Here is a 16254-nt window from a genome sequence, read left to right as displayed (position 1 = left end):
AAATGTGAACAAGCTCAGAAAAAATAAAATAGATAAAAAATGTTCATGAAATAAAAAATGTGAACAAGCTCAGAAAAAAATAAATAGATAAAAAATGTTCATGAAATAAAAAAATGTGAACAAGCTCAGAAAAAATAAAATAGATAAATAAAGAATGTTCATGAAATAAAAAATGTGAACGAGCTCAGAAAAAATAAAATAGATAAATAAAAGAATGTTCATGAAATAAAAAAATGTGAACAAGCTCAGAAAAAATAAAATAGATAAATAAAGAATGTTCATGAAATAAAAAAATGTGAACAAGCTCAGAAAAAATAAAATAGATAAATAAAGAATGTTCATGAAATAAAAAAATGTGAACAAGCTCAGAAAAAATAAAATAGATAAATAAAAGAATGTTCATGAAATAAAAAAATGTGAACAAGCTCAGAAAAAATAAAATAGATAAATAAAAAATGTTCATGAAATAAAAAAATGTGAACAAGCTCAGAAAAAATAAAATAGATAAATAAAAAATGTTCATGAAATAAAAAAATGTGAACAAGCTCAGAAAAAATAAAATAGATAAATAAAAAATGTTCATGAAATAAAAAAATGTGAATGAGCTCAGAAAAAATAAAATAGATAAATAAAGAATGTTCATGAAATAAAAAAATGTGAATGAGCTCAGAAAAAATAAAATAGATAAATAAAGAATGTTCATGAAATAAAAAAATGTGAACAAGCTCATACCACCTAGGCCTTCAAGAAGAAAAGGCTGTCAGCAGTTCAGCTGTTCCTCCTCCCAAGAAAGATGGAGAGGGACTATTTACAAGGGCCTGGAGAGACAGGACAAGAGGGAATAGGTTCAAACTGAAAGAGAGTGGGTCAAGATGGAATATTGGGAAGAAATTCCTCCCTGTGAGTGTGATGAGGGGCTGAGATTGGATTCCCAAGGAAGCTGTGGCTGCCCCAGGCCCAGGAATGTCCAAGGGCAGGTTGGCCAGGGCTGGGAGCAGCCTGGGATAGGGGAAGGGGTCCCTGCCCATGGCAGGGGGTGGCACTGGATGGGCTTTAAGAGCCCCTGCAATCCAAACCATTGCAGCACTCCGTGAGTCCCGCCCCGTTATCAGCACAAAGGCAGTGCCTCAGAGCTGGATCAGATTTCCACTCCAGCCTTGTGCGCACCCCACAGCCACAGTGCAGGTGCTCCTTCAGCAGAGGTGACTCCAGACATAGCCAAGATAGTGAAGAGCTCAGAGGTCCTTCTGAGACTGCTCGGTGGCCACAGGTAAAGGTTTTAAACAAACATCCAAGAGTTGAGGATTTGCACTGAGACAATGCCCTAAGGATCTGCTGGGGGCCGTTCTCAGTGATCTCACCCTTGCTCTGACACCTGACAAACACATTTGCTACGGTAACCAGGGGTTAAGGACACTCCAGAGTCCCCACTCTGAGCAGGGATTTCTCAAATGCCAAAGTTATTTTTACGCTCTTTGATTGCTTTTAAAAGGGGATTTATTCTCTCTTAGAAAAAAAGTTTATGAGCAACAGGACCAGCAGAGAATCTGCCCTGTGACCCAGGCAAAACACAGAAGTATTTATTCACCTCTTTTCTACTTCACAGGATGTTTACAAGTTCCTCCTCAAGACTACAAATTACTCAAGACAGCTTACACCAATGATAACTGAACATTCTATAAAATATTACTGTATTACTTATTCAGGTGGGTGTTTACCTACACAGCACTGAAAAATACAGTCCATTTCCCAGTGCAGATATTAATTCCTATAACAAACATCCAATCAGCACAAACTTTGATGTCTGTTCATGGAAAGAATAAATAATTTTAATTTCAAGTTGTATTTACTGGAACCCTAACCTAATGCTTAGTTATTACCTAACAGCTTTTATTTTAAAAAATCCAGAAAGAGAATTTACTTGCTTCTCCTCATATTTATTTTTATTACCCTTTTTTCCCCTATGCTCAAGACAGGTGATTTGTGAGTCCTTGGATCTAATTTGATTGGTAATTATTTACTTTCTAATTCCTGCTGACAGCCCCTACATAACCCTATAGAAAAATTCCTCCCATCCACCATACTATCTACCCAGAAGTACACACTAATAACAGGCTAAACAGTCCCTCAGCAGACCTTACTTCAGATCTTTTCAGGGTTTGTTTGTGTTCCCAAGTAGTACAGAGCTATTTATGGAAAAATCTCTGCTGGAATCACAGCCAGAATTTCAATAGGCTGCACAGCACAGTGCAGCCAGGAGCTGCTGGTCTGTTTGCAAATAACAATATATTTGGAAATAACACACTGGGCCATTGTTCTGCACATAGAGAAAAGAAGCCTTCGGGCAATGCCTTTCTTGTCACTGAGAAAGCCACAGCCAGAGCTCTGCAGTGCCTTCATTTTCTCTTGTTGCTGAAGCCAATCCAGAACACACAGCGCAGGTTAAAATTTAGTATTATTACAGAAAAAACAATACTTTAGCAATGCCTTCCAAAATTAGAACTCTGTGAGTTGATGGGCATTCCTGTTGTAGATATAAAAAAAACAACTCCTCAAAACTGTCCTGCTGTTTCACACTCTTCTAACACATTCTTTGACCAAAAGATTTATTTCAGGTGCAAAGCTCAGGCCAAACATTTGGAGGCTTTTAATCTTGGTGTGTAGAATGCAGGAGGCTGTTGTGGCTCACACAATGCATGAAGCGCCCCCTTCTAAGCAAGAAAAATGCAATCAGAAGTTCCTCCTGCCTACCAGAGAGGCAGGGAGGGAGGGCAGGGGAAGGGCTGCTCTCCAGCTGAATTTCAGGCAGCCTGCCGGGGAGCACAGGGCCTGTGAAGGTCACAAGTACAACTGAAGTTTCCAGCAGAGATAAATACACAGCTCGATGAAGTGACCAGAAAATCCAAATTTCCGATGACTTCCCTCACTCTGGTCACTTACTCAGCTATCAGTTCCTTTTAATACCCAATGCACCCTCAGTGGCACTTGGAACCTTAAAGAACAGTCTTCCATTGCCCAGAGGCCTTTTCTTCCCCAGCCCCACCTCCCCCAACCTGGCAAGTGTTTTCCTGGTTTCTATTCTGGCCCGAGCATACATGCTTCAGCTTCTTTTAAAAAAACCATTATTAAACAGAAGCCAATTCTAATTTCTGGCCAGGACTTTGAGAATCCTAACACATGGAATCTTGACAACTCCAAGGCATATTTATAACACCTCTTAAGATTATATATATAGTCCACTAGTCAAAGCAAAATACCAACCTTTATTTTTAAGTGTTTGTTTGTAATATGTCTGTTTATAGACCAGGACCTTTTCTGTGGGTTCTGGAAGAGTTGTATAACAGGTTTTATATATATATATATAATTTGTTCATATATGTTTTCTATATAAAAAAGTAGAGTATTTTAGTAGTGTTAGTGTCCTGCAAGGATGTCAAAGATCACTACAAAAAAACTACCAAAGGCTTTGGAACCTTATTTTAGGAAACACCACACAGGTCTCACAAGTCGGGAAAATAAAGTAGGGAAGGGTTAAAATTACTCCAAAGAAAACAACTGCAAATAATTACTTTCAGTTATCTCCATTTCTAGTCTTCCATCAGTCTCCTCACTATGCCCTGGGACAATGACATTTAAATTGAAACTTTTAAGTTGGCAAAAAGCAAAAGAGTAATAAGAGTTCTGTAAGAAAAGGGACCTCAGACCAAAGACCCTGGTTAGAACAAACATGAATTGAAGATGCCAAACAGCTTCCAGCTGAATACAACATAAAACCCCTGGAAAAAGAATTTCAGTGTATACAAAAAAAAGTTTATGGGCATAAAGAAAAGCTTATGTTGACAACTCCTTCAACAGGACAGCGAGCAAGCAACAGGAAGGAAATGCAGGATACAACCCTACCAAGGCATTTTCTAACCCAGACATGCTCCTAACCAGAGGGGAGAAACACCTTGAGCAGCACTGCCCCATGACCTGGCTGCACAGCTGGTGATGCAATTCAGAAGCAGCAGAATGATGAGCATCCTCCAGAAACAGGCAGATGGTTGGGACTCCCAGGCTTGGGATCAGCTTCCTCAGGTCATCCCCAAGCTCCAGGGAGCCAACAACCTCATGTGCACAATATCCAAGGAACTTTGGTTTCAAATGCTCTTTGTCTTCCTGCTGCCCTTTCCTCGGAGGCATCTCATTACTGTGAGACACAAACGAGCTGGGGTAAGCACAGCACGTGTCCTGCTGCAGGAACACAACCCTGCTGTCAGCTCCTGCTGCTTTCCAGAGCAGGTTACCACTTCCAGAAAGATCTGGAATAAAATGAAAGACCCTAGAGACTTCTTTAACACGCACACACACAAAAGAAAGGAATGTAGGATTTAGCTTAAACAAACAAACAAACAAAACTAAACCAAAACAATGACACGAAGCTTTGAGGAGAACTGACTGAAAAAAGGCAGAAAGGATTATACAGAAAGTTTAAAACTTCTGGGCAAAAAGCCATTCCTGCCAGTTCCACATTCCAGTAAAACAGCTTATGAATGTCTGACTATTACCTCTATAAACAGTGACATTTTCTCACTGCTGGGCTATATAATGAACACTGTAGGCTTCAACTTCAACTGCTGTTTGTTCATATTGATCTATGAGAAGAAACGTCCTCAAATACAAACCTCAGTGCACTGAAAGTCGAATTTTCATGTGAAAGGCAGACTATGAACAAGCAGGGATCAACTGTGAATATGAAAAGGCTGAGGAGGCTGAATTGTTCCCAATTCCACAGCTGCCCATGTTGCCTTAGAACCATTATCAACTCTTCAAGAGAAGCAATCTGTCCTTTCACCTCCCATCCCATTCCTGCAGAACTACCACCTATCCCACCACAAACATTTGCTAAAAGCTGGACAAATTAAGTCTGGAGAAGCTGATGTGGAATAAAATTAACCCAAAAGGAATCCAAGAGATGTAATTTTCATTTGGGTTGGTGTCCCCAAGTGACCAGCCTGGAGCTCAGGGGTCACCTGGCTTGGCTGAAGGCACTAGGACAGAGCAGAGGCACTAGGAAGGACCATTTCTCTCAGGAGCAGCAGTTACTTGAAGTGACAACAAACCCACAGGCAGGCTGGGGTGTAATTTGAATTCTAATTCCTCTTCCCACACCAAGGTCACACTTCAAAACAAGCCAAACCGGGTATTTATTAAAAAACAATCCGAGTTTTTCTTGATTATCTTCAATATTTCTATATATTATTCCCCACTCAATGCACCAAAAGCAGAACCAGAGAAGTCAGGGGCTTGTTAGGCAATTGCACTGGAAAATTGCCCAAGGACTCTCAAACAAGTGTCATTATATTTTTATGAAAGCCAAAGCTTTATTTCAGTATGTAGTTCTTGTCCACTGGACCAATTCACTCCCAAGTTATTTGAAAATAAAGCAAGACCTTCAGACTACATTTATAAGCACTACACACAAACATAGCTCATGGCCTCTCAAATCACCATTTCACAATAGCACAAACACAGCTAAAATAACTGCTTTTAAGGATCAAAGAATGGTCACTGAAATACTTTTTATAGTCATTGAAAAAACCAGGGAAAATATAGTTACTGGCATTCAACAAACAAGAATATAATAGAAATTACACTGTATTTACCATATTTTAAATAAGCAACTATAATATGAAGTCTCAATTACCTCAAATGTTCCTGAATTAATGCAATTATCTTTGCTCAGGTTCTCAAAAGCAGAGTGCCAACTGTGTATGTTTGGAGCTCTCATTATTCCCAGAGCATTAATTTAAGAACTGCAACTGAAAATGCAAAAGGGAACATTTCCACACAAAACACCTTCCACATATTTGGGAAAATCAATCTTTCTTACAATACAACTCTTTAAAACACTTTTTTTCCTGACCCTAAAATTTTCTTCCAAAATTAGATGCAAACAGAACTGCCTCAGGGACTTCACATGACCGAAATCTGCTGGTTCCCTTCATGGTGCTATCACTTGTGGATGGCTGAGAGGAAAATACATTTTGGTAAAGAATGGCTGACCAAATTAATAGCTTCTCCTCCAGTGCCTAACAAAAGATGGATAAGTTAGGAGTGGAAAGCGAGAAGCTTCCAGCCACTTCTGTTTCTCTCACTGGATTACAATCACACAGAGAAGCCTCAAATAATTGTTTTCAGTAACATCAGTGCACAGTAGCAGAACCTGATGGTGGTACTTAATTTCAAAGGAAATTTAACAACCCAAACCCTTCCAGTCACTGAAGAGCCAGGCAAGAGCACACCATGGAACAGTGCCTGCTGCCCAGAGCAGGGCTCCACAGCAGGCCTGGAGGGGAAGGCAGAAAGTGAGCAACACTATGTTCAACGAAGGAAATCCTGCTACATGAAATTTTTAACAAGTGTGCACACACAAGGTACCAATATTTTACCTTTTAAGACTTTTTTATGCTTTCCCCATTTTCAAAGGCATAGAAGAAGGCAGTGTCCCATCTATTTCCAGTTTACTGACACACTGACCTTACAAAAGCAGCATTAAGCTGGTGCATGTTGCAAGAGCATAACTGAGCTGTGGCAATATAACAAAGCTATAATTACACGTGTTCCACTCAAGTTTAAAGCCTAGAAAACCATCCCTGCATTGTTATTTTGACTGCAAGAGCTACCACTGCTTCGTGAAAGAGATTACTCCAAATTCGTTTGGATTAATAAATACTTCCTGCATTTATCTGCTTTCATCTTCATTGGATGAACTGTTGATGAATGTGAACTGTTCACATTCACAACCTAAACATCAACCTAAGCCAAGGCTTCTTACTCCTTTCAATAACTTCTTTGAGTGCAAACCACAGTTTCACGTGATTACTGAACACTCGTTTGTTCTGCTAAACTTTTCACTCCATACTAAAAATACTGTAGACACAGTTATGGTGCTGCATATACTACAGAGCATTGAAAACAGGAAAAAAGGCCTGAAAAATACCCTTAAGGCAGTTATTAAAACATCTTATACAATGAAATGATTGTGGGAGCACAGTGTTTCCTACAGATGAAAGGACAAACTGCAGCCTTAACTCGGTACCATCAGTAATTGATGTTTTTGCTCCATGAGGCACACGCAGAGCAGATTTAATTGCATACACACTTTAACAGCAGCTAAAACAAAGGCCAACTAATTCTGCAGCATTTAATGCAAACAATACATCAATTTAGGTGAGGATGAAACCCCAAAGAAGGGATCCATTTTTCAAATCATATTAAGACTGATAAGACACGACAAGAGAAGATTATAATTTGTCAGATTATCTTTTTTTAAGTGCTTTACAATAAAGCAATCAGTAATAACCCACCTCCCATTTAATTGGTATTATTTCCTACCACAACTTCAAAGAAACTTAACTTGCACTGATATTAACAAGCTCATTTTACTAACAGAGCTCAGAACAACAGTGAATAAATCCCATTTCCACAGACTGCTTGTGTGGACACGGTGGAAAACCCACTCCATGTGTACTATAAAAAAATACATCACAAAATAATTCTGATACTGTAACAGCCATTTTTATTGCTGGCCTGCAGATAGCACATGTTCAAAGTATGGATCTTGAACAGCAAAGGTTTAAAGTTCTTTTTAGCAGCTGATTTTACCCTTCATAGTAGCACAGCACTCAGAGATCAATCAGGGTCTTGCACTGCCTTTATGTAAAGTCCTACAAAGAGACCAATCTTCTTCCAGAGCTCCTCCTGCTCCTCTGAGCCACTTGATCACTCTCCACACTGGCATAAGCACATGCAGAGCTCCGAGAATCACAGCAGGGCTCAATTCAGCCAACAAATAATCCAGTGAAAACCAAGATTTTACCAATTTTTCAGCTGGATCAGCTTCCCCAACAAATTCACTGTCCTCTTAGGTGAACACCCATGCCAGGGAGTGGGAAGGAGTGCCTCTTTAAGCAGAAATGCTGCCAAACATGCAGCTGTGGCCTAAATAGGCAAGTCAGGGAGAACAGAAAGGGGGGCGGGGGGACAGACAGCACAGCTTGGAACACCCAGCTTTTAACTCTTCCTTCAGCCCTGCATCCACTGGGAGCTTGAATCCTCATTTTAGCTCTTCAAAAATACATTCTGGGAAGCTTCAGCTACTACAGTAGCTGTACCCATTCCTACAGCAGAAACAGCCAAACCAGAAGCATTTAGGTAGCAGCTATAAAATGAAAAGCTAAGAAGTTCACAAAGCTGATCCAGAGCTGTACTCCATCCAGACTGCTGCTGACAGCCTGGCCTGCACTCGTGTGCTGTGGAGTCTGATGGCTTGATCACACTCTAGCAGTGCATTTCCAACACAAAAGCCTTTTTAATAACTGATTTTTAACTTAAGACAGAGATTCCAAGAACAGCAACGCCTCACAGAAGGGACAGAAAAATCCCTGACTGACAAGCTGAAGTGCCCCAGCTTCCAAACCCATGCAAGAAAGAGAACTGAATTACTTCTGGGGAGCTGAACAGTCACTGCTGCTTTCTCTGTCTGCTCAATGCTCTTTGTTTTGAGGACTGCACACTTTAAATGCACACTCTAGTCCATCCAGAGCAGCAGTTCCTAGAACACAGTAGCCTATTTCTCTCTCTAGATACAGACATCCTCTGAACAGCTGAAGAGCTCAAATACAGAAGCAGACTCAGGAATACAGAACAGGACTCTAACCTTGGCTCTTTCTTTTCTCATCCACAGCATATTTCAAACTACCTCTTAAAAACAAACCTATTACAAGGCCTTGCTCCTTGTAAATGATGTTACTTCATGAGCATAGAGAACATAACCACAGCTCTCAAAAGCCCAAATTAGCTTCCCTCCCACAACTATATCCCAATCTTTCCTCAGCAATATTATTGCAACCTCACTGTCACTCTTATTCTCTGAGAGTTTTTTCTCCTCTCCAATTCCATCAATCCTCATAGAAAAAAACCCCCAAAAAAACACTAAACAACAAAATCCCAAAATAAAAAAAAAAACAAAAACCAAAAAACAAGCCACCAAAACAACCAAAAACCTGCAGACTGCAGTAAACAACCTTTTTACAGCCATCCTTATTCCTGCCTTCACTTCTCTTTATTCAGAAATAACACTTTTCATGCATTCAAGACAAACTACCATTGCTGAAGCAACATCAGTCCCCATTGCTGCTCTGCAATTCTGAAACCTGTCAAAAGTAAGTATCAAACTACATTTGACAGACATAACACACCTAGAACCAAACACAGAAAGCATTCCTGAACCAGGGAAATGTCCAATTTTGTTTCAGTCTTTTACCACTCACAAGCCAGGGACAGAATTTTATCTGTTCATCATTTTCACTCTAAAACAGACACAGCCATGTTTGCCTCTAAGAGAAGACATGAAGCAAATCACAGATAATTAACAAAACATCACAGAAAGGTTAAGCATTAAGCATAAAGAGAGTTGGTAAATAGCAACCACAGCAGATATTCAAATGCTTCTTTCAGAGACAATTTGGGCACGAAACAGTTAAACAACTTGTCCAAGATGAGCAGCAATCATTCAGGGTTAAAGCTCAGGACATAAGTTCCTGGCTCCCAGCCTTGGACCTGGACTATCAGACTTTTACAGATCTTTGAATTACACCTGAAAGAACATTGAGATAGAGTTGCTTGACTCTTCTCCTTCTGTTGAGCAATTAAACAAATTGACTGAATTAGTTCTGAAGTACAAACTCACTCCATTAAGCAAGTGTGCAGTTTTCAGAGGCAGTTTAAACTCACAACTCTCAGCTGCTCCCAACTGCCGTTGCTATTATGCCACATTCTGAAGAATGGCAAAAGAGTATAACCAACAAAACTGCTGCTGACAATCTTTGTAATCCTTTTCTATAATTATCCTTGTCAAGGAAGCTTCCACTAAGAAAACACCAGAGTGCTTCTGGACAATTAAGTCTCACTTGTACCGAAACTGTGATGGCACAAAAGAAAGAATTCTGTATATTACAGAGACTTTGGATAACCTGATCACTGAACTTAGCACAAACAAGCACTCTGCATTCTCCACCCAGAAGACCTGTCTATGAAACTATGAAAATACGAAACTAGGTAGGGAGGAAAGCTATTTCAGAAAGAGAGGCAGCACAAACTACAGCAACCTTTGTCCTCATACAACACACTGATAAATCACTAGAATCAAATAAAATTAAGGACCAGAGTTATAATGAAGCTGACACCAGTATTTCAATTTATAACCTGATTTCCATGCTTAACTGTGATCTGACACAGCCAGGCCCAGCTTACAAGCAAGGGTAAATTCCATACATACCAAGGGAAGAGAGGCTACTTCTGCTCCTCACATTCACATCTTCAGTAGAAAAACTTTGCCACAGCAGTAACCCACGCAGGCCCCACATGCAAGTTCAGTGCCATCTTTCCCCAGGCTTTAGGGACACAATTTCCCCCCCTCCCCTTACATGGATGTCACATCCATCCATCACACAGCGGTTGGAAAGCCAGAAAATTAAAAACTGTGTATCAGAGTTCATGTTTCAGCCACCAAAGCCACCAAATATTGACTTTGTAACAACCAGCCAGCCTAGTCCAAGTATCTAAAGAATTATAGGTGATACATGTGATGGGAAGGCTGGAGGTCAGGTCTGACCTGATCCACACTGGAAGCTACATAATAGCATTTTTGACAGGCTTTTTAAAGTTGGTGCAACTGTTACCGTATTTAAAGTGTTACTGTCCAAATGTTATTCTCCATGGGTCTGGTTTATAGACAAAAAACACTGTAGGGAGACCACTGGGTTTGTATCCCATTGATTAATGTGTAATTAATGATGTAGTTTTCCTGGTTATCTCTGCTTTAGTTTAGTTCAGGACAGCTTTCCAATGTAAATATTGCAACACTAAGTTACCAACAGAAGGAAAACAGAAAGTAAAACTCCCAATTCTTCACATTTGTTTTCAGTGAAATTTCAACATTCCATGACAAACTGCTATTTAGATTTTGAGCTCTGCAGCCGTTCAAAAATCAGACCTTCACAGCCACACACTGGTACTGTGCTCACCACAGGTATGGCTGGAGTGCAGACCTGGTCTCTGGCAGACCACAGTGCCTGAAGAGTCATTAAAGCTTGAGACAGTAAGAGTTCCTTTAGCTTTCACTGTGGGCCTGCCCCAAGCAAGCAGAAGGAAAGGCAGGGAACAAGAAAGGTCCTCAGACTGCACTTGGACCCACCGTCAGTTTGGCATTGGGTACTCCAAAAGACCAGAAGCTGCTGCTCCAGCTGGTGCAAGAACCACACAAGGCTCCATGTCTGTGTGAAGTGAACCATGAAGTGAACCTTAAAGCCAGAAATATTGCTAGGAAATGGAAAAATGCAACCATCCTGATACATAATGCTTCCAACAGAATTACAGTGAGACCCTGTGATGTATAACAAGAAATCAATAGAAACAACTGCTTTCACCAACTTCCAGTCCGGATTGTGGGAGCCAGATACACGGGAATAGGAGAGAATGTCAGCTCCACACACTAATCACAGCCAAGCATAACATCAATAATACTTGGGATCTCTCTAGGCAGCTCAGTTTCACAGCATCTTGCAGTATAATACACTTTGGACCTCAAGACTCATCCTGAGTCAGGCATAGCTGACAATGAAACAAAATTTCTTTTCACTCTTTGGGTCGCAGAATCAGAAGGCTACACTGTCTATAAACCAAAAAATGGACATTCTTACAGTGTTTTGGAAACCAAGCTGCCTGGCTTGCTGAAACTGAAGCCAGTTAATTCCCTCAAAGGCTTCCCTGAAGTCCAGCCCAGGAATCCATCAGTGCTCAGTGCAGCCCCCAGCCTGGCAGGAGGCACAAGGCTGGCAGGGCACCTTTCCTAACACACTGAGTGCAGCACTTAAAACCAGCTCAGTCTGTCCTTCCTTCCTATTCCCTCACTTCTGCATTTCCAGATCCCTGTAAAGGCTTTTTTCTATACCTATATAAAGTTCATTACTACTAGAAGCATATCAACATCTATTTTAATGAAGAATTATTTGCAAGCACCACAACTTCACCATAACCCCAACTTCTTCAATACTTGCACTTATAAAGGATTTTGTTGGATATGTAAATAAAACAAAGGTTACAGAATTTTAAATCTGTCAGGGGAAAAATTATACCACATTTAACAGTACTTTTGAGTTCAAGCTTTAAAATCTACTTCCTGAAGAATTTAAAATGAAACTTGAAATTGTTATAGCTTTCTCATTTCCAAAAAACATATTCCAACTTGCAAACAACAGAAGCTTCAGTGCATCGTTTGCCACATGCTGCAGCTAATAAATAAAAACAACTCAGTTCTGTTTATACCCATATTTTCTTTTGGCCTTTGGAAGCTACTCTGAACCACACATCAAGCAGAGAAATAATGGAAACTGTAGTTACTGCTTTTCTAAATATAACATTAATCTCACTTGCATGCCAGAGCATTCAAGATATGCAAGAAAAAGAAAAAAACCCAGGAATTACATAAGTGACAAGGCCAACTGCTTGCAAAAGACAACTTTTAACTCATGAACTTAAAGGCTGCTTTGTGCCAACAGGACTTTATGGCCAAAGAAATTCATAAGTCAGGGGATCTTTCCTTGAGAACAATCACAGAAGAGATTCTGCTCTCCAGCACAGAGAAAAGCACTATTCCTCCAATGATCCGAAATCCAAGGGAAAAAAAAATCCAACAGTGCAGTTCTTGCAGTGAAATTCAGAGGCAGCCATCTTAGTGCACATGACACTTGTCACTGCCAGCTTGGAAAAGTTTCAGACAATTTCCAGTATTATTTAAAGCCAAAGCTGCTCCTCACGTATTAAGTAGGCGTGCACAAATATTCAGATTTCTTACGCCTCTTGTTAATAGGAGCTAGAAAGACTGGGGTAATTACTTCATCTAGTACTTAGATCTTCAAAGAGCAGAAATAGTAATTCTAACACCTCCTTGTGGAATTAAAGTATCACATTCCCCATTTTGCAGATTAAGAAAAAACACAAATCAAAAGCCAAAAAAATCAGAAAAATATTAACAATCTTAGAAAACAATTCCAGCAAAAAAAAACTTAGGAAGCCCGAACTTTTTTACAAGAGTGTTGAATGATCCTTTCAAACCACAGTTTAAACCTGAATCTGGATATGGGAATGCACATGAAATGCCCATTTGCTTTGCTCAACGTGCACTCAGCAGCACTGGGATACATCCACATCTCCCTACCTAAGAAATGGTTAAAAAGTTAGAAAACAGTAAAAAATATTACTCTTACCTTCTGCTACATCATCATCTACAGCGCCTTTCACCTGAGAAAAACACCACTGAATGTCATTTCCTCCTCCAGCTCCTAAAAAAATGAAAACAATTCAATAAAACGAGCCCCCCCAAGAGCAGCAGCACAAGCACACAATGGTTCCAGATCGCACATTTCAGAGCCTGTGCACGCCCACTTCCTCAGCAGTGCTGAGGCACAATCACACACCACCCTCCCCACCTTTTTCCTTTGGATATTGTTTTTGTCAGCCTTCAATGCAGTGTTTGTCAAAAACAGGGAAGCACAAGCAGTGTAAAAGCTTCACTCAACCAAAGCTAGCTGGACTAAGCAAAGTTAACTATGAATTTAAAATTCAAGTGCACTATCGGCTGTGTTTCACACAAAGCTTTTTCCTACTTGAGCAGTCAGAACCCCCTAAACACACACACACAAACGGCTTAAATATAAACCACCAGAGCTGTGCTTTTTTAGAAAATTTCAATCTCCCAGCCAACACAAATCAAGCACACAACTCATCTCCTCCTTTCACTAACCCACTGCACCGACCCTATGCACTCAAGGCTAAAGAAAAAGAATTTTACCACAATTTTAGAGTCTCTTCGCAGAAGTAATGAAAGCAATTATCAGCCTAAAAAAAAAGCAGCAAATCCGAGCAGAAAAGCAAACAAGCAATCGGAGGAGGACAAGTTCTACTACCATAGAAAACGGATCGGAGAGAAAACTTCAGGAACATTACTGCCTCGGCTGAAGGCAGTGATTCATTTGAACCGTGCCACCAAAACACACACCAAAAATCACCACCCATTTCTTTTGCATTTCATTCTGAGCAAATCACTGCAGGGCTGAGGACATACAGGAAGAGCCAGAAATGGGCTTGCCTCGGTTGTTGTTTTTTTTTTTTTTTCCTGTTTTTTTTTTCCTCCAAAAGCCACTGTCAAAATGGAACTTTTCCTCCACACAACTCAAACCGGCTGAGCAACAGATGGCATTTACACATTAATCCCGAGCTCTGGTAGGGCTTTGGAGATAACAAAGAATACGGGAGGAGACTCTTCCCAAGTTAAGGGAGTCAAAAAAACTCAAAGAGAAAGAAATCAGAAGCCTGAAAATAATCTTTCCAGAAAAGATGACGCGCCTCAGAATAAGAACTCCTGGAATAGAGTACAGTTTGCATTTTTCGCTGGCTTTAAATTCTTCCCTGAAGGATTACATCCAGCTGCATAACCCGAGGAGGTGAAGGCAAGCAACAGAACCTATTTATGCAGGAGATGGCAAAATGCTTTCCCTCCCCCATCATTGCCCCAAAATCCTACAACCCATTCTCTTCTCTTCAACTTCTTCATTTGTCATTTAGCAGCTAGCACCACAGCAGCACTTAAAGGGAACAGCTTGGAGAGAATCACTGCTCCTGCTACTTCGAGCTAAAGCCCTCTTTTCCATACAATTTACTTGAACTAAGTTGGCACTTTTTTCCCCCCACGACTAAAACGGCAAGAGGAGGGTGGAGCATGTGCATATGGTGTAGGGGGGAAAGGCAAAGCACAAGCCTCACAAAGCCTCCTATGCTTTGCTCCTCCACATGCAAAGCACTGAAAAGACAATTCATGTGCAGAGGAGGGGGATGAATAAATTTCCAAATGAAGAAATTGCAAGGAAAAGTAAGAGGGAAGAGATCCGTTCTGCACACACACTCCCAAGCCTACCAACTTCGAGATGTGAAACGGGGAGCAAGCAGTGGAAGGAATGGGAAAGAAAACACAGCGAGACCTGTGCTGTTTAATTACGCCCTGTGCCAAATTTTACTGGCATTTGCAGATGCTCAGAGGCTGCTCCCTACAGAAGGGTGCGACTGCAATCTGGACACCGCCTGCACCTGGAACCTCTCCGTGCACGGCAGCACTTCTGAGAAATAACCACAAGCACCGACCCCAAAGCCTCAAGGGGGAAACTCTTTACCAGAGCGTGTAGTGACAGGACAGGAGGGGAATGGGCTCAAACTCAAAGAGTAGGTTGAGCTGGGATATTGCGAAGTGATTCTTCTCTATGAGGGTGGAGAGGCCCGGGCACAGGGTGCCCAGAGCAGCTGTGGCTGTCCCTGGACCCCTGGAAGTGTCCAAGGCCAGGCTGGACGGGGCTTGGAGCACCCTGGGATAGTAGAAGGGGTCCCTGCCCATGCCAGGGTGTGGAACTGGACAGGTTTTAAGGTCCCTTCCCACCCAAATCATTCCATGATTCCACGAAAAGGCAGCAGACCCACCCTGCCTGCAAGCTCTTTAACTCCAAAACACACCACTTCCCGCTCCACCTTGCTTCTTCCATGCTTTCCCCCCCCCCCCCCCGCGCCGAGAACGGAGGGAAGGAAGGGTGGGTGGGAGCAAAGCACGAATTCCCACAAGAGAGGATAAAAAAACCCACCCCACAACCAGCAAGGAGCCAGCGAGTCGGAATAGGAGAGGCGGCCGGGAGCCAGGGAGGCAGCGGGGAGAGCCCCCCGAGCCACGCTGGGGCAGGGGGGGCAGGCTGCCCTTACCTGCCATGTTGTGCTGGCGATAGCGGCCGCGGCGGGTCGGGCGGAGCGGGCGGCGCGGGCGGGGCGGGCGGCGCGGGGCGGGCGGCGGCGGCGGGCGGCGATGGCGGCGGATGGAGGAGGAGGAGGCGGCGGCGGCGCGGCCGCGGCGGGGCTGGGGCGGCCCCGCTCAGGCCCCCCCGGCGGTGAGCGTCCAAAATGGCGCCGGCAGAGCTGGGGGTGACGTCAGCGTGGGGCGGGAGCGAGCCGCCCTCAGGAGGGCGGGCGGCACCACCATGTTCCTGCCCAGCTGCTGTCAGCCCTTATGGCGGGGGTGCCGCTCCTCAGCTCGGCATCGATCGGCCGCCCTCAGCCCAGCTCCACCCGCCCTCTTGGCGGAGCTGCCGCCCTTCAGCCTAGCATCGACAATCCCCA

At 42.2% G+C, this 16254-nt stretch overlaps 1 protein-coding gene across 2 annotated transcripts in view; it reads right to left on the bottom strand.

Moving 5' to 3' along the window:
- PPP2R2A (protein phosphatase 2 regulatory subunit Balpha) overlaps positions 1–15918 on the bottom strand; it is a 39388-nt gene extending 23470 nt beyond the window's left edge. The window contains exons 1-2 of one of the 2 annotated variants that reach the window (XM_066567217.1): positions 15844–15918; positions 13311–13385 (exon numbers count right to left, since the gene is read on the bottom strand). In XM_066567217.1, the coding sequence (XP_066423314.1) occupies positions 13311–13385; positions 15844–15850 (82 nt within the window). In that variant the 5' untranslated portion in view covers positions 15851–15918. Of the gene's footprint in view, positions 1–13310; positions 13386–14009; positions 14119–15843 lie in introns of those variants that run through there. The other variant, XM_066567216.1, reaches the window with a different exon arrangement.
- Positions 15919–16254: the final 336 nt, after the last annotated feature.

The sequence above is a fragment of the Molothrus aeneus genome, chromosome 29 (genome assembly GCF_037042795.1).
Source record: "Molothrus aeneus isolate 106 chromosome 29, BPBGC_Maene_1.0, whole genome shotgun sequence".
Lineage (NCBI taxonomy): Eukaryota > Metazoa > Chordata > Aves > Passeriformes > Icteridae > Molothrus > Molothrus aeneus.
The sequence above is the reverse complement of the archived record's forward strand: the minus strand, read 5'-3'. Positions and strand labels throughout refer to the sequence as shown.